Genomic DNA, 27,088 nt, shown 5'->3' with positions numbered 1-27,088 from the left:
GGAAAGGACAAGACTAAGAGAGATACCAATGTGGCTGATTTATTTAACGTACAAGCAAAGGAGAGATTTGAAGAGTCCATTGACAGATTTCTTGTTGCTTGTGGCATAGCATACCATGTTTCTCGTTCCTCATTCTATAAACAAATGTGCAAAGATATTTGTGCTGTTGATCCCTCATATGTACCAATAGGAGAGACTAAATTACGCACCACTATCCTTGACAAAGAGTATTCAAAACTAAACATTTTGATGGAGGATATGAGACAAACATGGATGAGTGATGGATGTTCTATCATCATGGATGGTTGGACCGATATCAAACATCAGCCACTCATCAATCTTATTGTCACTAGTACAGCAGGGGCTTATTTTCTTAGAGCCATTGATTGTTTGGGGAAAAAGAAGGATGCATCCTTCCAATTTCAGATTTTGAAGGATGATACAAAAGAGGTAGGGGCTTCAAATGTTGTGCAATTAGTCACTGATTCAACCCAAGTGTGTAAATCAGCTTGATTGATAGTAGAGAGCACCTATAGACACATTTTTTGGACCCCATGTTGTATACATGCATTAAATAACACCTTGAAGGACTCTGGAAAAATTGATTGGATAAAGTCTATGGTTTCTAAGGCTAGAGATGTGCAAATGTTTATTTGCAATCATCACACATCTCTTGCATTATTTAGGACATTTTCCAAAAAAGAATTCCTCAAGCTTGTGGAGACCCGATATGCTAGCTACTTCATTTTGTTGGACAGGATGCTTCAGGTCCAAGAGGCCTTACAATCCATGGTGGTCAATGCAGAATGGAATAGATGGCATGAATCAAGCACCCCGGATGGAAGACTTGTCAAACAAAGAATCCTGGATGAGAATTGGTGGACCACAATGAGGTAAGGAACTTAAATAATTGACATTATAATTGTTATTGTTAATTTAATAAAAATATTTCTAATTTAAGCACTTGCTGATTTTTTTAACATATGATGTTTCTCACTTGCAATTTTCTTTCATTTTCTCCTTCATTGACCCTATTGTGCAGGTCATTAGATAAATTGATACTGACTCTCCTAGCCTTGGAGAGATTTATGAGACTTTTGATAGCATGCTTGGGCAGATCAAGCAAGGTATTAAAGAGAAGGAACCTACTTTGGAGTTCTATGAGGAGCATCTTAAGCCTATTGTAACGAAAAGGTGGAACACTATGAAAACCCCACTTCATATGGCAGCCTATGCAGTCAATCCAAAATGGTATGCACCAAGGCCTGGGAGAGTGCCTCCATCTAGTGATGAGGAGGTGAGTTTAATTTATATTAAAGATTTATGATTTTATAATATGTTTTTAAAATTTTTATTTTATTTGTAAAGTTTATAAACTCTTAACTTCTTATTTTTTGTTTGTTCAATAGAGGTGATGGAGGGCTTCTTCAAGGCCCTTTCAAAAACGTGCAATGCGGAGGATGCTGCAAAAATTCGAGGGAAATGGCTTGACTTTTCCAATCTTCGTGGTTCAACATTTGGCAAACTAGAGGCGAGGACTGATAAGCTACATTAGCTCAAAGGGACCCGATTCGATGGTGGACATGGCATGGTAGAGATGCACCTGAGCTGAAAGGCCTTGCCATCTGTCTTCTCTCACAGGTTGCAAGTTCCTCTGTTGCAGAGAGGAATTGGTCTACATATAGCTTCATCTAATCAGTCAAGAGGAACAACCTTACCTCTAGACGATCGGAGAAGCTTGTGGCTATTCATAGTGTATCGCGACTATAGTTGCGATAGAGTCTTGAGTATCGACAAACTCCAACACTACATTGGGATGTTAATCCTGAGAATGCATTGCGAGTGATAAGGATAACACATCTCCAAGGTTGCTTGGTGTTCCATTGGATGAGAACCCTCTGCCTACCCCTACCAGTGATTCAGAGGAAGAGACTGACGATGATTTTGATTTAGATAGAGATTTAGATTCCTAGAGGACAGCCATATATTTAGCTTTCCGCTTTGTAGATACTCAGATACATTATTGCTTTTGATTATTATGGAGTTGGACATCCCATTTACACTTCTAGTATTTACTTTCATTATGTTATTTTGATTTCAAGCATGATGATGATCCATTGATACTTGGAGCCTTTGCGCATTTTTGCTAATTGTATGCGATATTCGGATATATCATATATCATCATTTCATATTCTCATTTTGATTTTAATTTTGATAATTTTCAATTTTCATGTATTCTATGGTGAATGGTTTATCAATGTTATCATTATTATGATATGCATATTTGAAATATATCTCTAAAGAAGTCTAATTCTCCATATATAAATTTTTTTAGATCCCCTATATTTTATAACCGTCCCCTAAGGTCATGTCCCCTAAATTTTGGCTTGACCCATACCCGTATCGAAAACACGTTCCCGTCCCCTAAAACATCCCCATCCCAGAAACTCCATGGAGCATAGATTTATTTAAATTTAAATTTATGTCTTCTCTTGCTTTCAAGTTTTAACTTTCAAGAGACAATAATATGCTTATTTTGTTTATTTTAATTTGTATTTTTTTTTCAAATTTATTTATAATATACTAATTTGTTTAACTTTAAATTTTATTTAATTTGTTTTATGTCCCGTTATTGGCAAATTGCAATTGATATTGTTACTGTTTGTGGTCTGGGGTTCAAAGCCCCTAGTGCTGACGAGCTAGGAGGCCTATTTTGACCCAAAGGGTGGTTGATGTAGAAGGTGCAATCAAGGAGTAGCGTAAGGTGTGGAAGACGAAGGGTTGCACCATCATGACTAATGGTTGGACTGATAGAAGGAGTAGAAACTCAACTTTCTTGTCTTCTCATCAAGTAATTGTACTTAGAGTCTTACATATTATAAATATAGAAGTAGAACATGTACTTAAGTGATTAAGTTTATAACTTTAGAAATTATGAATCATGATTCATCATTAATCATTATACTAATTTTTTTCTTTTTCTTCAGGTGCCACTATTTTTTTGAAATTAATCGATGCCTCAGGAAAAACAAAGAATGTTGAATATCTTTATGAGGTAATGGATGAAGTAATAAAGGACGTGGGCGAGGAGAATGTGGTGCAGATAGTTACAGATAATACAACAAATTATATTGCTGCAGGAAAGCTTCTTATGGAGAGACACCCTTACATATTTTGGACCCCTTGTGTTGCTCACTACATTGACCTCATGTTAGAGGATCTTAGTAAATTACCTTGGATAAAAACAATTATAGAGCAAGGAAGGAGTGTATGCAAATTCATATATAATCATACATGGGTCATCAACCTCATGAGGAAACACAATGAGAAAAAAGAGTTGTTTCATCCAGGGGTCATTAGATTTGCAACCAATTTTCTCACATTGAAATCATTGCTTGATTCAAAGGGAGGTTTGAGATGCATGTTTGTTAGTGAAGAGTCGATTGCATCATCTTATACAAAGACCACTACAGAGATTGATACATCTGATCACATTTTTTATGAGGCTTCCTTTTGGACATCGATTGCTGATATTGTTATGGTAATTTTTTTCCTTATTTCAACTTTATTTTGTTTATGAAATTATGTTATAAATTATTGTTCATTTTTAAAAAAAAAAAATTAAAGCCGATTACTTCTCTTCCAACTTTCATAATGATTGCAGTTTGTAAAGCCGCTTGTTCTCCTACGAACTATTGATGGAGAGAAGCCCTCAATGGGCAACATTATGAAGGCATGGATAGGGTGAAGGAGGCCATTGGCTCTTTTTTTGCAGGGAATCGAGATAGGCATGGGCCTATATAGGATGTCATTGATAGACATTGACACAATCTACTTCACAGGCCTATACATGCAGTAGCCTACTTCCTTAATCTAGCATACCAATTCAGCCCACATTTCAAGGCTGATGATGAGGTGTGGAGTAGCCTCTACGATGTTGTAGAGAGAATGCCACTTGATTTAAAAGTTGGAACAATTGTAGTCCGTGAGATTGAGTTGTTTAAGAAAGCTCAAGGGAACTTATTTGCATGGGAGTTGTGCAAGAAAAATAGGACAGAATTGATGTTTGGTAAAAATCTTTGATTCTACATCTTAATTTCTAATTCTATTACCATTTTAATTTGATAAAGTCAAATTTATTGATATGATTTTAAAATTTCTTATTTTAGATGCATGGTGGGAGATGTTTGGCACAAAGGTGCCAAATTTACAAAGGATTGTGATTCACATCTTGAGCCAGCCATCTAGTGCATCAGGATGCAAACGTAATTGGAGTCTATTTGAGCACATACACTTGGAGAAGCACAATAGGTTGGTGGTGAAAAAATTGAATGATCTTGTCTTTGTTCACTACAACCTTCGCCTGCACCATAGATAGATCCTGGGCACTGATACATCACCAATTGTATTAGAGAATGTTGATCCACATGCAGAGTGGAACATAGAGATTGTTGATCATATCTTCAGTGATGAAGATGTGGAGTGGGTAGATCAGGTGGATCAGGAGTCTGAGGTAGCAACGATGGCAATGGAGGTGGCTAGAGCGTGAGGAGAGTCAGGAGACGGAGTGTAGGACCCTAAAGCTAGGAGTGATGGATTCGAGTATGATGATGAGGATTATGTGGGTGAGGATGAGGACGAGGTTTAGCCTCAGACATAGGGAGAGAGGATGGCTCTACGATCTTCCATGACTTATCTTAGGCGTACTTGTAGGACATAGACAACTATGAGCCTTAGTCTTCTAGTTGTTATTTTGATATATGTTTTGAACTTTTGATACCATGGATTTCATAATCCATGAATATTGTAGACATTTGAGTCTTTGACATTGGAGTGACACTATGTTTATTATGCTTTATACTTTATAGTTTATAGTATATATTGTGTTATTCAATTTTTTTCTTTCAGAAATTCGCTTTTATACTTATGTGATCTATGCAAAATTGTTTATGTGTATTAAGTAGCTTCTATTTATTTCAATTATTGTGTATTTGATGTTAATTGACTGTAAGATGCATGAAACAATCTTAAAATCTTTAAAAATCTTTGAATTTCATGGGTTTTAAAATTTTTCGAGTCTTTGCCCAGTCCAGTCGTCGAGTTCGAGTCTGAGTCAAATTTTGACTTTTCGAGTCAAAGGCGAGTCCGAGTCCTATAACTATGTTGTAAACTAAGATCATGGAGCTGTGAAGTCTCCCGAAGGTAAAGGGCAAGACACCACTAGTTGAAATAAATGAAAAAGACTGAAAGGGATCTGTAGTCTCTGAATAAACAATGGAACCTGTCTCTAATCTCATAATAAATAGGGCACTGGAAGATGAAGTGGATCTCAGTCTCTACCTTGGACAAAGTGCAAAGGCGGCGAATCTATTCGTCCCTGGTCAAATGATGATTTGTTTGGCAACGAAGCCGATGGGAACCAACTCTGAAAGACCCCAGAGAGAAGCAGAGGGTGTAGCTCTAGCATCGGCTCAAGTAGAAGGGATGCACAATAATCCTGTCACGTGTCTCCAAGAAGTGCTCATAGTAGTCGCAAGCCATCTGTTGGTGTAGACCCCTAGGAGGGTTCATCTAGGTCGTGATGATGTATTGTCTATAAATGTCAATTCTAACATGCCCATTCAACTCCTATTGCAACAATCAACCATCCTTTGTCTTGCTTAAACGTTGAAATTTCTCAATGTAGGTCTCAGGATTGAATTCTACTCTGACTCAAGTGACACAAGTTATGCACTGAGTGTTCTCTGTGTTCCTTTCACAATATGTAGTACATTTAGTTCTTTCCTTGTTCATTCTTTTGTGCCTGATTCATCACTTGGCATTATCTACTTGGAAAGTGCTTTACGCAATGACAAGAAACGAATTTTAGTTCTTAGTGGACCCATTTGAGTGAACACAAAGTCTCAAAGGTCTCGAAATCCAAATATAGAGATCCAACATCCAAAAACCAAAATTTAGATCATTGAATCCCCTCTAGTGGGATGTGGTGATTTTTTTTGGCTATATGCCTGACTCAATGACTGAGTTTGAATTGTTGTTTTAATTTGGATGCTTCCATTCATAGGGATATTGACTCTTTCGAAGATTTTGCGGGTCATTTACACATTGCAAAGTCCAATGTTTGTCCATCTCTTATCAAAGACGCAAAATCTTTCTACTATGTATTTGATTGCTCAATTACATTTGCAGTTTGGCTCCGATACCATGTTGATTTTCAGAGGATCTACTGCAAATGTACTTAGCATTGTTGGATTGGTATGTGTTTTCCAAATGGCAGCGACCTCTTATTTATGATGAACAAAGGCTAAGAAGAGACATGTCCCTTCATGGGACATGTCTATTTGTTAATTTGAAAATTAATATAATAACAAATATAATCATAGTTATATAGACTTATATCTCATATATAATTATATATAGCTATAGATTTATCTGACTGAAGCTACCAAACATCAACACTCCAAGCATTGACAAAGTTACAATGACACAGACACAACAATAGTTTATTAATTTTTTATTTGGCCCCCTTTATTTAATAGTTAAATTAATTAATTATTTAATAAGTCGATAGACCACCTATGCAGAGACTTTCCCACAACAAATCATGATGTCTCACCCAAAAGTTTTAAACGGCGAGCAATTTACCAGAAAGTGTGTTTACTGCCTCCCATTAACAGCCTGATAAAAGCTTTGTCCAGGCCGGCGGCATGAATTTGAGGAGCTCGATACAAATTGGATTCAACTCAACATTTCATACCCTTTCTCCGCACAAAATCCTCAATTCCTTCTTCTAGAAGATAAGAGCAGGCACCATACTAAAGAAGACAAGAACTGATCTCCAATTCGCCTTTCCAAAAAAAATCTACATCTTGTTGCATCGCTAGAAGTGCTAGGTGGAATAATAAAATTATCTTGTGTAAAATTATCAATATTGTAAAGACTCTAATTTGATGTTTAGGTTCGTGAAATTTATTTAGTAGAGAAACAATTCTGAAATTTTAAAAAGCTAAACAAAAACTGAGAAATGAAGAAAACTGCAAACTGTCACTGCTGATCTATTTTCACAGTAGAGGTTTTGCGGTTCCTTCCATAGCCTGGGTGGAATGCCACACATTTATTTGCACTTTATGAAAACCAATGGCATAATGATAGTGTCACTTAATTACAGGTTGGTGCCAGAACAGAGCACTAGCACTTCATTGGAATTGTTGAAGAGCTGATGAGATTCGTAGAAATCTGCAAATAAAGAAAAGACAAACATAAAAAGAAAGGGTAGTGTTTTACAAGAGTCTGAAGAGACATTATGTATAACAGTGTATATTAAACTTTGCAAATTGAATTTAATAAAAAACATGATATTTTATATTAGAATTTATGTTTTCAATGCAACTTTTATAGTTCACATGTGCAAGATTTTATATTTTATATTAAAATGTTCTTATTTATAAACGTAAATTAGTAACTCTCCCTTTAGATTCTAAGATTTGGTATTCAAGTTATTCTTTTATTAATAATAAATAAATAATTTTAAAATATATTTAAAGTTCTATTCATGTGTGAGATTTTACATTTGATATCTTTATTATTACTTATTTCCTCCTTTTAAATTCACCCTTCTCTTACATTCATTTTTAATTATTATTGTTGCACCTTCTTTGTTGAATTTTAGAGCTTCATAGTTGTCATTTATGATTTCAATTTATCTTAATTCGGATATTAGCACATCTATGTCTCCATCAGATGCCAAAGTATTAAATAATAAATTTAAAAACTTATTAGAAATATGTAGCAAAAGGAGAAATTATAATAACAAAAAAGACTAAATGTAATGCTGTAAATAAATTCTAATACCAAAATGTTTGTCATTTTCATAATCTTCCACATAAATTACCTTTTTTAAAGGTTAATAAAAATAGTGACACTAAATCCCAATTCAATTGCAGTGACATGTTTGTTAAAACTTAGATTGAGCTAGCAAATATTATATTGGTTAATGAATGGTATTAACACTTTGTCTTATCACCACACAAAATGTGTTTCCACTTTTCCACTTTTTAACCTATTAAATCTACATATTGTAAAAGTTCTTAATAACAAATTTTATATTGTGATAGTAATAATCAATACCATTCTCCAACTTTGTGCTCTTAAATATATTAAGAAAATTTTAGTGATAAATATTTTAAAAGTATTATCTACTAATTCATATTTTTATTATATAACTATTTTTATTTAACTTATCTAATTATAAAATATATCTTAAATATTTATATTTGAGTATAATTTTTTATTAAAATAATTCTCATATTTTATTAGTTAATTTAATGAAAACATCTTGCTAAAATGGGGACATTACAGATCCTCCCTAGAGATTGCTTTCCCTTAAGCAATCTGTCATCAAACTGATTGCACACTACGAAGCTCCAGGATTGCAAACCAAGAATACATGATAGTATTCGTATCCGCTAAAAGCTCCAAGCTTCATGATGATCACAGGCACACAATTGAATGTATTTGAGACGTATATCACCATCAAGTTTCTGCTGTGCCACTCTAATATAAAAATTGTCATGCCTGGAACCAATAGAATCTCATAGAAGCCAATCATAAAACACATCGATGCTAAGATCAAAAGCCTCAATGCTATCATGCTCATCCAACTCTTATGCAATCCCATTGCTCAAGTGCAACTTGTCTCCATGAGGAAGCCCTTCACATGAAGAGATGGCAATCATTCACGCCTCATGCCCAACCAGAGAGTAAACTCCATATTCAACCAACTGTAGAGATTGATCTCGCAAACAATCATAGATAAAGTCGGTATCACTAAGTGACTGAACAACCACCAATAGAGTTCACACATTGAAAGGGTTACTGATAGAACTTGCATTTTCATCAAGTTGATCAACGAATGTTGATTTGATGAAATTTGTGCAAGAATCCTCTTCACCTTTGCGACTAACTCGAGAGTTTAGGCATTCTTCACTTGAAGGGACAATTATTGTCTTTTGTTTGTCCGTACCCTCATGTTGTTGAGGTGGATTTGGGAGTACATCTTATCCTCTTTAGGATTTAAGGTGTCGTGTAGCCATTTGTCAATCTGCCACTTCAGATTATTGTTGTAGCATATTCTACTCTCAAAGGATGAATACTTCACTCGTAGTTCTATATAATCTGTGAGAGATGTGCTTATGTCATCCTCGAAAAACCCAATCCTGCTTGATTTGCTTCATCGATTCAATCAAAGTGGGTGTTTGCAATTCTTGTTGTTCGATCCTAGGAAGAACGGTTAGCATCAATGGCCTTGTGTTGAAAGTCTAACGGAGTCTCTGCTCAATTCTTCATAGCTCCCTTAATGCATCTACCAATCCATCAGTCAGTTACAAGACCCAAATTTATTGGCATGAATACTTCAAAAAATTCAATGTCATTTTTATTCAAGTGTTTTTCTTTTCCAAATGTATTAAACTAAATGCACTTTATTAAGTTTGAGCCATTCACATCTCACGCTTCAACAAACATCGCTACCATTGTATCCTAGAAGTGAGCTTTCTTTTTATCCTTCATGAAATTTTTCTGGGATCTCAATAGGTTTGATCACATGGTAGACAGAAAAAAAAACTTAACAAATCCACATGAAGCATCGTAGATAGAAACATATATTTATTAGGTATACATCCTAGCATTTTTTATTATACATTGTGAACAACCTATGCAGGGATGAGGTTTCATTTATTCTGCCTGTCTCCTTTATTTGATTGGTAGAGGTACATTCAAACTATGGTAATAAATTAATATTTAATGTTCATTTGCCATCAAATTCTGCTAGCAGTAATTGAAATGATCTGCCAACTATTCCATGCTAGCTCAACACTTGAGTCATATTCTGAGCAATGATGGATAGTTTGTTAGTGGATGAGCATGCTTTAGTGTTAATGCTAAAGCTCTACCTATGGCCAGTACCCAAATAACTTTCAGTGTGTAGTGCTTCAGAATGAAAGAATTATTACTCCACAAGATTCTTTCAATGTGTACTATATTTCAGGAAAATAAGAAATAATTATAGAATTAATAGCAAATATTTTCTGCGAGTTTGTAAACTACTTCAGTTTGATTACACAGTGCTTCAAGAAAATCCAAACCTTTAAATTGCGTGTTATTGATGACCAACAATCATCTGTATAAACATTTGAAAACAAGATGAGAGGGGATTATTTTCCATTAATTGAAATAATAATGAAAAAGCTTTTGCTGAAGAAGAAAAGAACATTTGCAAATAGGTATTTACCAATATCAACATATACATAGCCAAGATCAGCCAAGCCGGTAGATATAAGTGCATCAGCTGTAAATACAACATCCTAGTTAAAAATCAAGTAAATTAAGTATTAATAGTTCTCTATTAAGCGAAAGCTTTCATGAACATTTTCAATTATTCCAATTTTTTATGGAATTTGACCCATATGTTTTTAAGTTATCCCAAGATGAGCTCCATCGAAAGTCTTTACACAAATGAAAAAACTTCATTATTCCTCATTTGGTCTAGCCTGTTATAAGTTAAGGGTTTTTGTGTGCAACTAGGTCCCCTTGACTTGTAACCATTATCAATATAAACAGGTAACTTATCATTTGTGTGATGAATAATCATGGATTTCATCTTGAATTTAATTAAAATGACGTTGATTCTAGCAAAATTGAAATAAATATCATTCTTCTCAAAGAAAGTTTATTGTACAGAGATAAGGCACACGCTATAGGGGTCATCATCCAAAAATATTTTATAGAAAAGCATTACAATATCATAAGGACTGGCCCTAACATCAAAAAGGACGATTAGACAAAATAACTACATGACTTCCTTAATGAACTGCTCCTATCAAAGGAATGCTGCATAGTCAGAGACACCAAAACAAAGGATCATGAGATGCTTCCACCCAACACACAAGCAAGAACACGTTGCAGAAACCAAAGTAACTTATAGATTCTCCCTACACACACCCCAATTTTCCACTAAAGGTTGCTGAGCATCACCCATTCACCATCAATCTCCAATTCTACTGCATTCAAACCTTACATGTTCCCATCCCAACCAAGATCCAAAGAGGGAAAGAAGACCCCTCATTAGGACTTAAGCCCTTTTCTTGGCAAGATGCACAAGAATACCACATAATTAACGCTATTAGATTCCACTAATCCATAATGCTGAGTGCTGTTGTTTCTGGATTTGATTTTGTACTAAGTTACAGCATATACTTGCTGATAACCAGTGCTTGCTAATAACTAAGATGGACTTATTCCTTTCTGATATCCTCTTGGGTGAATACCAGATATAATCTATGAACTGATTCTTCCAATCCTGCTGAAGTGTGATTGACTTTGCTCTTAAACGAAGGGAAGGATTGCCAGACTAGAAGGCACGCGTTATGTGTCTTCTCCATCGTAACTCCCATAACATGCAAAGTGTACCTCTTCAGGATAGTCGGTTATTTAATATATGAATTTTCTTTTCTTTGATAGTCACCAGTACCACTACTAATCGTAATCATTGACTTGTTGAATGTCACCAATTAATTCTAACTCTCTTGCTATCACCTTGTGTCATTTTCCCTTCATAACCACAGATTCTGAATGCTAAAGTATACATGTGCATCACTTAATATCCTGCTTTACTGTATGAACAGCTATTCGCTATATTTAGTTTACAAAGCCATGGAAGCAATCTTTACATTAGTCGTTGAGTATCGCGTACGATAATATTCGAACTTAGTATAGTCAACTATATCATAGATGTTTAACAATATATTCGGTCATATCAACTGAGGTATCTCTGCTGATAAGAGTCTTCAGTCTGATTAATCTTTATTTCCCCATGATAATGATAAGGACAATGTCATTGATGTCAAAGTATGAGCTAAACTATAAGCATCATCAATGTCAAAGGGATAAAATGTGAAAGACGTGTATGAAAGAGGTATGGCTAAGACTGATAGATAGAATGAGTGCAAACATTGGTTGCATGGAAGAGATTGTTGACAAGAAAGCAGATATGTTTAAATAAAAAATAAACGACAAAAGAGTTGCCAGCAAACAAAATGAAATTATAAAATAGAGTAAGTCGAGCCCGATACTTGGAAAGGTCCAGTTAATAAAATAATCAAGCCAAGCATAGTAACGTCATATTGAAAAATGTCGAAAGTTCAGCACAAGATTGCAGCTCTTTGCTATCACATGTGAGAAACATAGATACATTTCTCTATTATGAAATATGGAATTGTGAAAACTAAAATGTAATCATATTGGTAATTGAAAAGTAAGTCAACCTCATATTGGATACAAAGGAATGCATAATTTATTCCATTCGGCAAAAGAAAATATACGCAAGTATACGGATGGTGTCAAGAGTTCCCAAGTAAGCATTAAAATATGCTTGTGGGGATTTTACCAATGTATATTTATACACAGCATTCGATATGTCTAGAGTATGCAGCAACAATGTCAGATATTCTGGAGTGATCATATGCCATATCTTCGTGGATCTCTAATCAGCATTGAGTCTTCAGTGGTATTTTCATACATGTATTTATAGCATATTCAACAAATAACAGGGAATAAAACGAAAGTATCAAACAGCAATAATGATGTGTGACAAGCAACCATCGGGAGTAATCAAAGAAATTTATCGGGACGAAAAGATTCGAATGGACAAATATACAGAGCTACGGCAATGACAATAATGAGTCGTCTCTCCATCCAAAATAAACATGGTGAACACAAATAAAAAGAAGTTACAGCAGCAAACACTATCAAAATCTATAGAAGATGCCTCAGAATGAGATGTTTACACTAAAGCAAGCATGACATATACGGCAGAAATATAATTCATTAGACTGCGATATCATCAGTAATGAAGACGATAGTTTCCAGGAATAAGTAATTGACAGGCCAAAGACCAATAGTTGCAGCAATTTATAAATCATACAAACGACAATAAACTAAGGAAGACGCAGCCCGATGAAAGATAAAGAGGCAGCGAATTTTATAGCGTTGACGATGAAATTAAAGACAATGATCAACATATAGACTAGAAGATAACGGTGCCAGCATATAAGGATATTACAAAAAATTAAGATACGATGGATGAAAGAAACATAGCCAATAATATAAATCTGCAATTATAAAGAAATTAAAAGCTTGTGGGATAGAAATTTCAAGAGGAGCGATTAATTTGAATATTGTAAAGTTGCGATTATATTTTATAATAAAAGACTGAGTATTAAAGGAGTGATTAGATATAAATTAAACGATCTATGAAAAGCTGCGGTCTGATTATACAATGAGATTTGTAAATCATATGGAAAGGCACATCTATTTAAAAGGGACACCCGCGACATATATGTGTGTGTGATGAGTGAGAATAAAATATATGTGAAGTAGAATAAATGAGAGAGAAGAAAATAATGAAAATAAGAAATGCAAAAGAATAAGCAGTGGAGAGGACTATGATAAGGTATTAAAAAGGTAGTGCGTATAAATATATAGATTTATTAAGCTGTTATATATTAAATTCAGAGTATGAGAAGAATATGTTTTAAAAAAAAAAAATTTAGACTAAGGAAGAAAAAGTATTTAGATCTGTAGATAGTATCCATCATTAGTTGAATAAGCAACATCGCTAAGGTGGAAAAGCAGTTTGTGTACAGTGGGTTGGTGCTCGCAAAGACAGTAGTGGGGTTGGTGCCGCCAGTAGGTTGGTGCCTACGCAGTGTGGGAGTTGGAATTTCGAATGAGTCGGTGCTCATAAACATAGGGGTTGGAGCCTCTAGTAGGTTGAAGCCTCCAAAACATTGTCAAAGAACAAGATTATATATAAAATAATTATTTGCCATGGTTTTCTCTCGCATTAGGTTTCCATGTAAAACATTGCGTCATTGTGTTGATGTGCATAATTGTTTATTTCACTATTTAAAGTTATTATTTGAATAAAAGTTTTAAATTGCCAATGTTGTTATTAGACTGATTCAACCCCCCTATAATTGTCTTTTCTTCCAAAGACTGTTATATCATATTATTTCTGCATATTATGGATTTGCCTCTATGAGTGCTATGTCTTATCTGTTTTATGATAGTGATCACTACGTAATCCCCTCTATCATTTTGTCTCATGGTTCCTCAGTGCTGCATTACATATATCAGTATATTTGCTTTGTATTGTCTATATTGCTCAACATCACTGTCTAATAATGCTTTAATTATCTTCAAGGGCAATCCTTTCCAATAGAGTTACTGCCTAATCGAGTGAAGTCGTAAGTATCTTGATTGCTACTGTTAATATTTTTAGTAGTCTCTATTACATGGACGTGATGCATGGCATCTTTCTACTTATTCAATAATTTGCATCAATGATTCGTACACTAATATTTCCATATCTCTATTTGTTGCTAATGAACTCTAGATATACTATTACAATTTTGTCTCTTCTAGCGACTACACAAAATTGATGTGAGAATGATGGTGACATCACCATTAGGGTTTCAAATGGGGGACACGACACTGCAGATGATTGTGGGAATAATGAGAAATTTTAAAATAAATACATTAACATTTAAGTGATTTAAAACTTTTTCGAATAAATTAAAAAACATTTATGTGAATTAAGACGAAATAAATCATGCCTTATACAAATTATAACATATTTCCTTTTGAAACTTTTCTAGCGATGCAACATATATGACTGAGAACAGTGAATTAGACTTTTCTCAATTATATGAAATGCAAAATGGGTTCTAACTAGATGAAAATGACACCTTAAGGCTTAAATGCTCTAATTTCAAATATCTTGCATAAAAAAAATGATCTGAAAGATGTTAAATGCAGACTTGAAAATATACAAGCAAAGGATGATTTATTGGATGTTCTAAAACCAAGCTTAGACTGAAAGCTAGACCTGCAGATAGTTATGTAAGTTTATTTGGTTTTATTAAATGATGCAATATGTTTTATGGGTGTAACAGAAATAAAATAAGACTGATATGATGCTTAGTGTTACGTATCAGACCTTAACCAGACAAGGGAAATGGATCTTTAGACTCAGAGCCAACCCCCACATGCAATCCCCACCAATATGGATAGGTCTGCTCCTACTATCTCTCCTGTCAGATGATACTATAGTTTGGTTCTAAAGTCTGCTTTGCTAGGCTCATTGAGTGTCGAACTTATCACCTATACTAGTTGTTGGACATCCTACTCAATTATAGTTGAACAGAATCTATAGTATAGGACAGAGCAACTCTAATGAGAGGACCCATCACTGACCTGGCTCTGTTGACAAAAAGGAACCACTCTGCTACTATGGCTATAGTAGCCCTTCTATACTCACCCTACCCTTATAGTGGATTGAAAAGACCTACAAACTTGCAAGAATGTAATTAACTCAAATACTTGGTAAGCAAGTTATGAAAATAAATAAGACATTTTACCTGAGGAAACTGAGCATACGATGAAAAATGACTATCTATGTTAGATGAGATGATAAAATTTTGATGCAATAATCAGTACAGTGGTAAACCTGAACCTTTCATACTACTCTGGATGTAACCAGAAACTACAAAAACGACTAGAATGTATGTAAAAGAAACTAAGTGCAGATACCTGACTAGAAATAAAACAAAACTCACTGAAATGGATATAATCATCAAATTGCCCTCACTGATACAAGTGACTTCAGAAAAAGACATCTTGCAAGAGCAATATCAGTTAATCCATTGCTAAGAGACCAACAAAAGGACAATGAACACTCTCAAGCAATTAATCAACTAGCATGAAGTAAATAACACACCAGAAATGACTAACATGAGCACATCAACAGCTGAAAAAGATATAGGCAATGTTTAGCAAAGTATGACCCACAGGTAATCGTACAATCCCTCGCAACATTAAAACCATTCTATTTATAGGCCTGAGAAGGAATCTGACTTGAAGTACTCATAAAAGGATAGAGACATGATGAGCACTTATAGATACATTCATGAGTCTAGATCTCACTTCCCCTGGCTTTTCGTTTCAATTTCCACAGGATAAAAAAACTGCTACTAAAATTTAGTCACTTTCTGCAGAAATTGAAAAAAGATTAAAAAAGACACAACCAACAATAGATAATCAGACGAAAGGGTACAGTGAAAAATCCAAGAGTTATTTCAACATGAAAAAATGACATCAATGTGCAGAGGTCAACCTGTTTTGTCAAAACAACAATCAATGGCTAATATTGACAAAACAAGTCTAAAGAGTGGGTCTACTAGAGTAATATCGTCAGCAAAGGGAGAGGTGGCACCACGATGAAATAACCCTCAATAGGTTATTGCCAAAAATCTTAATATTTTGAGGGGTTGATGTTTCTGACCTTCACTATATGAGTTAAAAAGAAATGCCGATGCTGAAGTATGGCAATTTGTCGGACACTTGGCATGAGACATAATTAATCCATGATTTGTTTATTTCACTCAATCAAGTTGCAGCTAAATGCAGCGGATTAGTTTAGTAACAACAAATTTTAGAAAATAACTTTATTGCAAACAATCTGAATAGCTGAGGTCTTTGACTTTCAATGTCAAAAGAGAGAGACCTGACAGCGGCGGTTACCATGAATCGCAATCAGTGTCCGGAGAATACATTGCTGTCTCAGATGGAATTCCGGCTCCCGCACCTTATTGTTTTGTCCTTCTTTTTCCCTGAAAGTCGATCCACAATCTCCACTGGCTCGTGACCCAACTGTCCCCTGACTTATTCCGCGTCCTCCATGTTCATGGTGATCTGACGGCTAATGGGGAGAGAATCCTGGTCGGATTTCGAAAGGAACACCCGCTAATCCTTTTTCCGGCCCTCCGCAAATAAACTTGGAAGTCTGCTAATCAAACCGCCGATTCCCAATCATCTGGTCGGCCGACGGATCGTTACTTCGTGCCCACAGTAACCCTAGCGATTCGGTGGTGACGAGGGAAGACTGCGCTGATTATTGCGCCCCAACGGAAATGTAAAGACCACGGATTGCAGGGTAAGTTTGACCAGTATGTGAATCCAGTGCGCTTCTGTTAAAACGGCTCCGTTCATGAAATCAAATGTTCCCAAACGGATGCACGATAAATCTGCTCCTGATGCGTTGGTTGGCTCATTGTTTGTTCCTCCCAAATACCCTGACTGTTGTTGTTGGCCAAATGATTCTAATTTCTCCAATCCTCGGAGCTCCAAGATGTCACTCCGGCAACGATCCAAAATAGTTTCAGCATGAAATGGCTGAAGACCATCTCCAATGTGCAACCCTTCGGAAGATATCCCACCTCCTCAGTTATGCAGATCTAAGAGAGTTTTCGTTCTCAGAGACCTCTGGGAATTTGCAGACCGATGGCTACAAATTGCCTCAATTGAAAAAGAAATTGAATCCACTAATCGCTTCCTTCAAAGGGAGCCCTATGTCCTCTATTTATCTCTTTGCCGGGAAGTTTCTGGAAATTATCCGGAATCATCTTGCACTACAAATATTAACTTTATAAAATTAAATAATTAACTTTATAAAGTTAGAATACAACCTTTATTTAATATTCGAATGAGTAGGCCCCGCTTACTTAATTGGAAGACAAAATCGACCCTCTTCCCATAATTATTTGCCTACGAGAGTCAATGATAGGCAAATCTCCTGTTATAATTATGTTGCTAAGAGAGGGACATGACAGTCCGCCCTTCCGGATATTGCTTGCCCTCAAGCAATTTCAGAGCTGGATGCTGCAAAATGGTCTCATTCTCCCAAGTAGCATCTTCGACTGGTAGATCCTTCCATTTAACCAAATATTCTCTGATTACTCTTCGGCGAAGCTGTTTTTCTCTGCTTTCTAAAATGAATTCCGGTACCATGATCAATTTCCCTTCATCATCCAGAGGCGGCAAGACTGCAGAAGGTATCACATTCTGTCCTAATGCCTTTTTGAGACGTGATACATGAAACACATTATATACTTTGCTGTCTGCTGGAAGCTCAAGTTCATAAGCCAATTCCCCTATTCGCCTACTGATCCTGAATGGTCCATAATACCTGGGTTTAAGCTTCTCTGACCCACTCTTTTTGAGAGTAGATTGTCGGAATGGTTGGAGCATTAAGTAAACCATGTCGCCCACCTCAAAGCTTCTCTCCGTCCTCTTTTGATCTGCATATTGCTTATACTGATTCTGTGCTCGAGCGATGTTATCACGTAGAGAGCTAATGATATCTTTACTTTCTTGCAGTAATTCCCCAGCACGTGGAACCCGAACATCACTCATCAATAAGTCAATGAAACTGGGTGTATCATAGCCGTATAATGCTCGAAAAGGTGTCATTTGGATAGACATGTGGAAAGTGGTGTTATAGCAATATTCACACAAATAAATCCATCTTACCCAAGCCTTCTGCTGATCAGCTACGTAATTCCTCAAGTAGCCTTCCACCCATTTGTTTACTATCTCCGTCTGACCATCGGTTTGCGGGTGATAACTAGTACTGGGTGTGAGCTCAGTGCCGCATAATCGAAACACCTCTTGCCAGAAATGACTCAAGAATCTACTATCCCTGTCACTGACAATACTGCGGGGTATCCCATGTAACCTGAAAACCTCCCTGAAGAATACTTCAGCTACCTGTACTGCGGTATGAGTAGTGGTGATGGGAAAGAAATGAGCATATTTTGTTAGCCTATCCACCACCACATAAATGCAATCACGTCCTTGAGCCTTGGGCAACCCGGTAATGAAGTCCATGGATATGCATTCCCACTTCTGACACGGAATGGGAAGTGGCTGTAGAAGCCCTGCTGGAAAGGTGTGCTCCTGTTTATTCTGTTGGCAAACGGAACACTCACGAACATACTGCAAAACATCCTTCTTAAGTCCCTTCCATGTAAACCGTTCTCGCACCTGTCTATATGTTTTAAAGTATCCGGGGTGACCAGCTATAGGTGAATCATGAAGAGCTCGCATAATGAATTGTTTCACCTTCGATCCTGGGACTAAAAATATCCTGCTCTTGTAAATAATCAATTCATCCACAAGTGTGTACCTGGTATCAACAAGGGTCCCATCAACTATCCTTGATGCCCATGAATCTCGGGCATATTCTGCAATAATCAGATGCTTCCAATCCTCAGAGATTTCAATCATTGAACTAAGATGTGGCCTGCGTGACAAGGCATCTGCTACCACATTCTATGTGCCCTTAACATAAGATATATCGAAGTCATATGCCTGTAACTTACTGACCCATTTCTGCTGCCTATCATTGAGATCCCTTTGCCCGAGGAAGTGTCTTAAACTGTTGTGGTCAGTTTTTATGCAGAATTTGCCACCTACTAAATACTGCCTGAACTTAGCTAGTGCATGCATGATAGCTAACATCTCCTTGTCGTAAATGCTGAATGATCTCTCTGGCCCACGGAGTTTCCTGCTTTCATATGCAATTGGGTGTTTATCCTGCATTAAAACAGCCCCAATACCATCTCCTGAGGCATCACACTGGAGTTCAAATGGTTTCGAGAAATCAGGCAATGCTAGTACCGGACACGAAGTCATGATCTCCTTGAACCTGTCAAAACAAGCCTGTGCCTTTGCTGTCCAAACGAAAGCTCCCTTCTTAAGCAAATCGGTTATAGGAGCCGCGTGTCGTGAATACCCGCAAACAAATCTGCGGTAAAATCCACACAAACCAAGGAATCCCCTTAACTGAGTTAGGTTCTCAGGAGTAGGCCACTCTACAATAGCACGAATTTTATCAGGATCCATCCGTACACCTTCTCGGCTGATAATATGACCTAAGTATAACAACTCAGTCATTCCCAAATCGCATTTGGATTCTTTGGCATACAAGGATTCTTCTTGCAAAGTCTTCAATACTGTTTCAAGATGCGCCATGTGCTCCTGCCATGTTCGACTGTATACCAAGATATCATCAAAGAATACCAACACGAATTTTCTCAGCTGATGATGGAAAACCTTGTTCATGGTAGACTGGAAAGTAGCTGGTGCATTGGTCAATCCAAATGGCATCACTACAAACTCAAAATGCCCACAGTGGCACCTGAATGTCGTCTTCTCAATGTCCTGTTCTCTGACTCTAATCTGGTGGTAACCTGATCTCAAATCAATCTTACTAAAGTAGCATGCCCCATGCAGTTCATCTATTAGCTCATCAATCCGTGGAATAGGATATCTATTCTTAATGGTTTTCTTATTCAGCATCCTGTAATCTATACACATCCGTAACGAACCATCTTTCTTCTTAACCAAAACTACTGAGGAAGCAAAAGGAGACTTACTGGGTCTGATGTGTCCCATCGCGAGGAGTTCCTTGATGGTTTTCTCTATCTCATCTTTAAGCCTTTTGGGATGCCTGTATGGAGTAATCATGACTGGTTTTGCGCCTTCTTCCAATTCGATGATGTGCTCGATCCCTCTATCAGGTGGTGTACCAGGTGGGATATCGCTGAATACCTTACTATACTTTTCCCTCAATATCTGTATGTCGGGATGATATTCTGTCTTGGGTTGTTCCTCCTGTGTAGGCATGAGAGTACACATGGCTGCCCATTCAAGATCCTCATGTCTCACCAATCTTTCCAACCGTCTAAGAGAGATCGTTTGGATATCACTATTCCGAATAGCTCTCAATACATGCTGCCTCCCATCTACTTCGAACTTAATATCCATGTCCCTGAGTCGGAAAGTAACCTCACCCAATAAACGTAACCATGTCATTCCCAAAACGATATCCAAATCACCCATATTGACCACGTGGTAATCCGCTTTGAACTCATAATTATTCAGGCGTAAAGGCATGTCTCTGACTATCTTGTTACACTTAAGAGTGTATCCGTCAGCAACCTGTACACGAAGACCTTCAAATTCTTCCGTCTTAATACCACGACGCTCAACCAATCTTGCGTCAATGAAGTTATGTGTGGCTCCGGTATCAACCAATGTAATCACCTTCTGCCCTGCTAGGACACCACGTAACCTGAAAGATCCTTCCTGTTGAATACTAGACAAACGCCCTTGCTGTAGATGCAATTCAGGTTCTTCTTTCTGTTCTGGCTTTCCCGTCTCTTCCTTAGATTCTGAACCAGTGTGTTCATCCTCTCTTGCCGTACCGTCGGAGTCTGATCCTTCGTAGTATGCCCACATAACTCTATTGGCTTTTCCTTTTGGTCGCAAGGGACAATCATGACCCCTGTCATATGGACCTTTGCAATAGAAGCATAGTTTCTTCCTTCACAAGTCATTTAATGCTTCTGTATCTAGGGGTGTGGTAGATTTCCCTTTGGCTTCAATGCTTTTCCCTTTATTTTTATCAAACTTCCTATTGTCTTTGAAAGAGGTAGTATTCCTGGGAGGGAACCGGCTAGAAGGGGCTGTAAGTTCCATACTTCGGGCTTTCCTCATGGCTTCCTGCAGTGTTGGTGGGTCAAATGCCTTAATCCATCCCTTGAGGGGTTCAGACAATCCTTCTGTAAATAAGATGACTAACCTCCTCTCCGATACATCGGGTACCATGACTGACAACCTTTGAAATTCACTAATATAAACCTCTAAATTGCCAAATTGTTTTAACTGAGCAAGGTCGCGAAAATAAATTTCTGGATCCTTCTTATCAAAACGTTCAACCAATCTATCCACAAAGTCCTGGTATGATGTTACCTGATTGTGCTGTAAAGTAACCATTCCATGTGACCACCAATCATGAGCTGCGCCTTCCAAATGCAAGGTGGCATACCTGATGGCGTCTATTTCTGACATAGGCCTTAACGCTAAAAAGGTGTCCAACTTATGAATCCAAGCTTGTGCTGTCATCTGACCACTCCCATCGAAGAAAGGCAAAGTAAGTTTACTGACAGCTCGTTGTAACTCACTTTCATGACTTCCTCTAGGTCTCCTATTCTGGCGGTTATTCCTCATATGTTCTCTTCTTTGGTTTAGCTATCGATCAAAGTTTAATAACTCACGCACATGCGGGGGTAATGCTTGCCATTCTGCCGTAGCAGCCCTAAGATCATCCTGAAAATCTTCTGGTGCATCATCTTCTCCTATCTCCTGAGCCTCTTCCCTTAGGAAGGTGGGACGAGTAGGCCTATTTGCTGTCCATGATCTGCGTCTAGGAGCACCTTGTGATCCTGCCACACTCCTATCATCGTGATCAGATGTGCCTCTTCCTTGATTTTGAATCCTGGGCTGAATAACTCTTTCCATTATGGTAGTCAAAGCCTGAAGTGTCTGAGTTATTTCTTGTTGTCCGTTAGTCATGGTTCTGTAAAATTCTCTGGTTTCATCCTCGTTGACTCTGGGAAATCTTGGCGGACTCTGTCTCTCACCCATATCCCTGTTCTTGAATAGGGTTTTTGAATATAATACTGAGAATTAAAGTATCTTTACCCAATCAGGATGGCAGGATTACTGCTCTGATACCACTGAAATAACCCTCAATAGGTTATTGCCAAAAATCTTAATATTTTGAGGGGTTGATGTTTCTGACCTTCACTATATGAGTTAAAAAGAAATGCCGATGCTGAAGTATGGCAATTTGTCGGACACTTGGCATGAGACATAATTAATCCATGATTTGTTTATTTCACTCAATCAAGTTGCAGCTAAATGCAGCGGATTAGTTTAGTAACAACAAATTTTAGAAAATAACTTTATTGCAAACAATCTGAATAGCTGAGGTCTTTGACTTACAATGTCAAAAGAGAGAGACCTGACAGTGGCGGTTACCATGAATCGCAATCAGTGTCCGGAGAATACATTGCTGTCTCAGATGGAATTCCGGCTCCCGCACCTTATTGTTTTGTCCTTCTTTTTCCCTGAAAGTCGATCCACAATCTCCACTGGCTCGTGACCCAACTGTCCCCTGACTTATTCCGCGTCCTCCATGTTCATGGTGATCTGACGGCTAATGGGGAGAGAATCCTGGTCGGATTTCGAAAGGAACACCCGCTAATCCTTTTTTTGGCCCTCCGCAAATAAACTTGGAAGTCTGCTAATCAAACCGCCGATTCCCAATCATCTGGTCGGCCGACGGATCGTTACTTCGTGCCCACAGTAACCCTAGCGATTCGGTGGTGACGAGGGAAGACTGCGCTGATTATTGCGCCCCAACGGAAATGTAAAGACCACGGATTGCAGGGTAAGTTTGACCAGTATGTGAATCCAGTGCGCTTCTGTTAAAACGGCTCCGTTCATGAAATCAAATGTCCCCAAACGGATGCACGATAAATCTGCTCCTGATGCGTTGGTTGGCTCATTGTTTGTTCCTCCCAAATACCCTGACTGTTGTTGTTGGCCAAATGATTCTAATTTCTCCAATCCTCGGAGCTCCAAGATGTCACTCCGGCAACGATCCAAAATAGTTTCAGCATGAAATGGCTGAAGACCATCTCCAATGTGCAACCCTTCGGAAGATATCCCACCTCCTCAGTTATGCAGATCTAAGAGAGTTTTCGTTCTCAGAGACCTCTGGGAATTTGCAGACCGATGGCTACAAATTGCCTCAATTGAAAAAGAAATTGAATCCACTAATCGCTTCCTTCAAAGGGAGCCCTATGTCCTCTATTTATCTCTTTGCCGGGAAGTTTCTGGAAATTATCCGGAATCATCTTGCACTACAAATATTAACTTTATAAAATTAAATAATTAACTTTATAAAGTTAGAATACAACCTTTATTTAATATTCGAATGAGTAGGCCCCGCTTACTTAATTGGAAGACAAAATCGACCCTCTTCCCATAATTATTTGCCTACGAGAGTCAATGATAGGCAAATCTCCTGTTATAATTATGTTGCTAAGAGAGGGACATGACACACGAAAACCAATTTTGAGGTGAGTTCAGTTCTCTTGACTCACCTGTTTGGCCCAGATGCCACAAACAAATCCCAGGCTTTGTGCAATTATTTAAACAAGTAAATACTGCAAGCAGTTCTGTCTACTTCAAAATCCTTAAATGCAGTATGATAGGTCTGTACTTGTATTTTAGTTCAATAAAGACTGGTCTTTTTGGTGCCTGAAGGCTTATAAGCAATCTTTATATTTCTGGGGGTTTTGCTGAAAGATGCGGACTAGGTTTGTGTGTTGAAAATCACTGACTTTTGTTTGAATCGTAATCTTTGACCAGCCAATGTAAAAGAATTTGTGTTTTCTACTCTTTTGATTTTTGGGGTTATTTGGTAATTTTCAGATTTTTTTGTGGTTTTTGCAAATATGAGAAGCAATAAACAACAATATTGAAAGAACTAACTGTAATCTAATAGCACTAAACTGAAATCACGTCAACTCCTTAAATTTCAAACAAATGATCATTCCAAGAATTAGTACCAGGCCAAGAATGCACATTTGATTCAATATGTAGGTGTAATACATAAACAAATTCTTATTTTTCTTCCACATCACACTGCTGTTGGTTTCCCAGGGCTGGCGTCAGCTAGTATAGGCTGTCTATGCTCTAAATTTGACCTCTAAGTGCCTAAAGTTGACTTCTGAAACTGCAGTTTCTGCTGTAGATAAAATTACAGACGTGCTGGGTTTGTACGGCAGCCTTAGAGGTTTCTACTTTGCTGACAAATGATTACCAAACTATCACAATTGCCTCTTATACAAGCGATCTGTAATCTGATAGCCTTCTGACCTCCACAAACTCCAAAGATATGCAAAAGAACCCTTCCTTAGTAAATGATGTCAGCTTTTGGCCTGTATGGTGATCCGGAATGCTACTATCCACTGCAAAAAACCTAATTTGTATGGTTGGTGATAAATTTCGCTCCATTTCTATCCAATATGAATAATTAAAAGCAAATTCAAGTACCAATTGCTCCAATAAGATGATAACACTGAAATTCCTTTCTCCTGAAAGCTGCGGTGTCGCTCAACCTGACAAATCTCAAGAGTTTTCATTAAGGAGCTCTCCAAAATTGCTGTAGATGAAAATTTCTCAAACTTGGATATGTAAAATGACCTCCCAATGCCTTTCTTTAAATATTATTTATTTATTATTATAATATTTTATTATTATAATATTTTCCCCCTAGGATAAAGGGACGTGTTTTATTATAACTTATTTTATGATAAACTAATTATAATATCACTTTAATATTTATTTATTTATTGATATCCACACCTTAGGGAATAATATCTCCTTTTGTAATTCATAAAATGCATTCTAGACCTTGAATTTTGTCTTAAAGTACTGTGATTTTTGATGCTGACTGGACCCTGCAAGCTAAGTAACAGTTCTTCCTAAAAAATAGGAACTCGCCCTGAAAAGTAGGAACCTCGCTCCGATCTCCAGAAACTGCTCAAAGGCACCTCCTCGGCTCTGTGGTCCCCCAAGGAATCATCTGCTCAACTGTCAGATCTCCTTGAAAAAAAGAGGAAACCTCCTAAATAGTTCTCCTTTATTACTCCAGAAACAACTAAATTTACTCTCAAAACTCATACAGCAAAACCTTTACCAATAACACTCCAATAGAAGGGTTAAATTTAATCGATCAAAGCATAAATTGATTCAGAAAGAGTAAAAAGTTATCTTTAATAACAATCGTCAATAGATTGGCAATAACTTGAATCATTCCATGAATACTTAAATTTACTTTCCAAAGATTAATCATTAAAGTAAAACAAACTGATCTTTACCAATATTCATAATTTAAAAGAATCATCCAATAAAGATATTTATATAGAATAAAAAATAACATGATATTTACAAATTAAAAATTCACACAGAAGTTGCAAAATTTTCTTATTGGATGGATAAATTTATTTGAAAAGTAAAACTAGCTTATATATATATATATATATATATATATATATATATATATATATATATATATATATATATATATATATATATATATATATATATATATATAAAATGTCAAGAGTCATCCTTCTCAAGGCACCTATTTTAATTTAAATCGTAATGGTTTTTTTGTGTTGGATACGATTTGAATTAAAATAGGTGCCTCGAGAAGGATGACTCTCGGCATTATATATATATATATATATATATATATATATATATATAAAAGTTTAACCCTAACCCTAACTCTAACTCTAACTCTATCTCTAACTTTAATTCTCCCCCTAACCCTAACCTTAACCCTTTATAATCCTAAATCTAATGCTAATTCTAACCCTAACCCTAATTCTAGCCCTAACCCTAAGCCTTCCTATAACTCTAATCCTAACTCTAATTCTAACTCTAATGCTAATTCTAACCCTAAATCTAACCCTAATTTAAACCCATATTCTAACTCTAACCCTAACTCTAACTCCAACTCTATCTCTAACCCTAACCCTATCCCTACCCCTAATTCTAACCCTAACTCTAACTCTAACTCTAACCCTCACTATAATTATAACTCTAACTCTAATTGTAACCCTAACACTAACCCTAACTCTAACCCTAATCCTACTCATAATCCTAATCCTAACACTATATATAATGCTAATACTAACCCTAACACTATATGTAACTCTAACTCTAATCCTAACCCTAATTCTAATCATAAACCCAATCCTAATTCTAACCCTAACTCTAACTCTAAACCTAAATATAACCCTAAAGCTAACCCTAACTCTAGCCCTAACCCTAAATCTAACCCTAACCCCAACTCTATCTCCAACTTTAACTCTAGCTTGATCCCTAACTCTAACTCTAATTCTAACCCTAACCCTAACCCTAACCCTAGCCTCAATTCTAGCCCCAATTATAACCCTAACACTAACACTAACACTAACACTAAAACTAACAGTAATTATAACCCTAACCCTAATGGTAACCCTAACTCTAACCATAACCCTTATGCTAACCATAATCCTAGCCCTAATTCTAACCCTACCTCTAACTCCAACTCTTGTTCTAATTCTAATTCTATCTCTAAATCTAGCTCAAATCCTACCTCTAAATCTAACCCTAACCCTAACCCTAACTTTATTTGTAACCCTAATTCTTGCCCTAACCCTAATTATTACCCTTACCCTAACTCTAGCTCTAACTCAATATGTAACCCTAATTCTAACTCTA

At 36.8% G+C, this 27,088-nt stretch overlaps 1 protein-coding gene across 1 annotated transcript in view; it reads right to left on the bottom strand.

Moving 5' to 3' along the window:
• LOC149565797 (uncharacterized) overlaps positions 1 to 21,199 on the bottom strand; it is a 69,593-nt gene extending 48,394 nt beyond the window's left edge. The window contains exons 1-5 of the mRNA XM_089816386.1: positions 20,875 to 21,199; positions 17,039 to 17,316; positions 16,640 to 16,817; positions 10,290 to 10,346; positions 10,144 to 10,178 (exon numbers count right to left, since the gene is read on the bottom strand). Coding sequence (XP_089672512.1) covers positions 10,144 to 10,178; positions 10,290 to 10,346; positions 16,640 to 16,817; positions 17,039 to 17,316; positions 20,875 to 21,199 — 873 coding nt within the window. The remainder of the gene's footprint in view (positions 1 to 10,143; positions 10,179 to 10,289; positions 10,347 to 16,639; positions 16,818 to 17,038; positions 17,317 to 20,874) is intronic.
• Positions 21,200 to 27,088: the final 5,889 nt, after the last annotated feature.

This window comes from Cupressus sempervirens, chromosome 3 (assembly GCF_028749045.1).
Source record: "Cupressus sempervirens isolate cs-2001-9-10 chromosome 3, ASM2874904v1, whole genome shotgun sequence".
Lineage (NCBI taxonomy): Eukaryota > Viridiplantae > Streptophyta > Pinopsida > Cupressales > Cupressaceae > Cupressus > Cupressus sempervirens.
This window is presented reverse-complemented; position numbering and strand designations above follow the sequence as displayed.